Here is a 2,948-nt window from a genome sequence, read left to right on the forward strand (position 1 = left end):
ACACCCAGAGAGGTCTTCCAGAATTTTACGCCTACCTCTCATAACCCGGGGGAAATTCACAAACACTCCCCCAACAAGACTCATCAACTAAAAGATGCAGGAAATTCACAAACAGACCCTTAACAAGCTGCAGGAACGTCGAAATAAACCTCGAGATGCAGAAATCACAATGACAGTGTTCAAAAGCGGGAATTGCAAACAACACCCTAGACCCTAAAAGATGCTCAAGTTACAAAAACAAACTAAAGATGATCACAGGCTACCAATCAAGTCCAAAAAGAATACAGATTACAAGTCTTAAAATTAATAAATGACCACTTAAAATGAGGTGATGTACAACCGCAGAGTGATGTTTTTACAATAGAAGAGCAATAAGACTCATCAGCTAATGTAATAATCAAGAGTACTCACATAACCAAACTTGAAACCAACATCAACATAGCTTCCAATAAAATTAAGGGCTAATTGCGGATAGAACCCCCCTAGTAACCTCCCCTCTAGTTTTCTTTTTGCAGATATGCTCCTTGCTTCTTTTTTTTTCAACTCCTTTACCCACGGAAAATGGGATTATTTTTTGACATCTATAGATACGCAGGTAAAAGAATCAAAAATCAAGGGGCGGTAAGGCCAAAACAGCGATAAACTACAAGAGGTCTTATCTGCAATTACCCCTAAAATTAAAGGGTAGCTCCAAGTAAGGAAAATAGAAACCATCACCAGCACATAAGCAAAATATCCAATATCAATAATCAGGAGAAATAGCGTAAAAATACAATATAAAAGAATCTGACATTTACAGACCTCGTGGTCTTATCTTTTGAAAAACCAGGCTCTAAAACATTGAGGTCTGTCCATTTAACAGAACATGGGCAAATGTTTCCATCAGCCAAACAAGAAATGGAGACGTGATTTCTGTTTTTTGTAAACCAAAGTTTCAACAGAAGCAGAGATTTGATTACGCTCAAAAGCTACGCCGCGACTAACCGAGCAAGAACCTGAACGCATCACTCAAAGAAATAATTCCTTCCACTCGCTTGCTTCCAGCTTCGACAATGAACACGCGTCGAACTCCTAAAAGCCGAGAAAAACTTGGAGGTCAAGACTGTTGGCATTTGAAAGAAGATAGGCTTCCTACAGTAGTATATTTGGTGAATTGCGGAATTGCAGCAACCCTCATCGTTTTCTACCTTGAGTTGCGCATATCACCCACTACTAGCAATTAACACCCCTATATTGAAGCTTTCATATAGTAGAGGGGGGTTATCTGCAATTTTATCCATCTCAAAATGCAAATCAAGGGTTGTTGTTAGGTTGTAGTGAATTAGTTGATGGGTGATAAGGGCAACTCGAGGTATAGATGAGGGGGTTATCTACAATTTACCCTAGCATTTATATACCTGGATTTGCCAATCGCTCGATTACTTTCTGCAAGGGATCAGTGCGGAGGCACATTTGGCATCTCTGCCCATCAAAGAACCCGTATGGAGAAGTTGCATCTTGCCTAAGTTGAAGGGCCTAAATTCGGCACACACAAACGGAAAAACCTCAGAAAACTAATATTTGTATATATGAGAAGAAAACTGAAAACTTTATTAATAACAAGAATCATACTGCATTCCATATATGAAGCATAAGAAAATAAAACAAGAAAATTGCATTAAATGGTCATAGTCGGTATGAATTGCTAGCTAACGCAATGCAGTCACCTGCTATGAGATAAGACTCTCTACATACCACTATCAAGCTTTCATATAACAGCCATATGCATTAGGCATTGACTTGACTGTTTAACTGGCTAGGGTAAATTGCACCCTAAGAATAAAATAATAAATAATAAATTTTAATAATTGCACCCTAAGGGCCAAGGTATCTAAGAAAATTAAAGAAAGAGTAACAATTTGAATTAGCCCATGAAAAGTAAAAGCTCATTTACATTTCCAACAATAAAGTGCATTAAACACATTCCCACCAGATACTATAGTTTTATAATATTAATTTTTTTACTTTTAGAAAAATGAACTCAAGCTTTCATATAACAGCCATATGCATTAGGCATTGACTTGACTGTTTAACTGGCTAGGGTAAATTGCACCCTAAGAATAAAATAATAAATAATAAATTTTAATAATTGCACCCTAAGGGCCAAGGTATCTAAGAAAATTAAAGAAAGAGTAACAATTTGAATTAGCCCATGAAAAGTAAAAGCTCATTTACATTTCCAACAATAAAGTGCATTAAACACATTCCCACCAGATACTATAGTTTTATAATATTAATTTTTTTACTTTTAGAAAAATGAACAATGGATCATTATTTGATATACATCCTTAAATACCACAAATAGTAATTAAATCCCTGCTCATAAGCACATGCACAAACGAAAAGAGCCACAAGCGCACACGCGCGGACACAGAGGTTTAAGGGTTAGGTTAACAGATCAAGTTGCACCAAACAAATGCCAGATGACCTACTATCAGCTTTGTTAATCATCAAAAGTGATGTTAACTGTATGCAACATTTTATCGAATCAGGACAAAGAAGAATTTTCAACCTGATGGATGCTCATCTCATCAAGGCGGATCTGTGCATAAGCTTTATCTTTTGCCAATGCTGTGATGTCACTGTAGATAAAACAGATTATCTTCCTTGAAGAAAAAAACAGCACGACGGTGAAAAAATGGCAAGTAAGAAAAGAAAAGGTACCTTCTAGAATATGTATCCAACAAAGAATCATTGTCGTCAACAATTGGAATTGAACTAACCCGAGCTGTCAAGGTAATAAATAAAATGACATCAGCCCCAAGTAACCGGAACAAACAGATCATCTCTATGCAACAAAAAAGAAAGTATAACCAGAATAATCTAAATACCTGTTATCATTCACAAACAGTAATGGAAGATAAGCAATAATAATGTAAATGAAAAAAATTTGTGTGTGTGTGTGGGGG

At 36.3% G+C, this 2,948-nt stretch overlaps 1 protein-coding gene across 1 annotated transcript in view; it reads right to left on the reverse strand.

Moving 5' to 3' along the window:
• LOC109831808 (sucrose nonfermenting 4-like protein) overlaps positions 705 to 2,948 on the reverse strand; it is a 21,625-nt gene continuing 19,381 nt past the window's right edge. Inside the window, exons 12-13 of the mRNA XM_020399249.1 lie at positions 1,398 to 1,515; positions 705 to 1,071 (exon numbers count right to left, since the gene is read on the reverse strand). Of these exons, the coding sequence (XP_020254838.1) occupies positions 980 to 1,071; positions 1,398 to 1,515 (210 nt within the window). The 3' untranslated portion in view covers positions 705 to 979. The remainder of the gene's footprint in view (positions 1,072 to 1,397; positions 1,516 to 2,948) is intronic.

This window comes from Asparagus officinalis, chromosome 2 (genome assembly GCF_001876935.1).
Source record: "Asparagus officinalis chromosome 2, Aspof.V1, whole genome shotgun sequence".
NCBI classification, from domain to species: Eukaryota; Viridiplantae; Streptophyta; class Magnoliopsida; order Asparagales; family Asparagaceae; genus Asparagus; species Asparagus officinalis.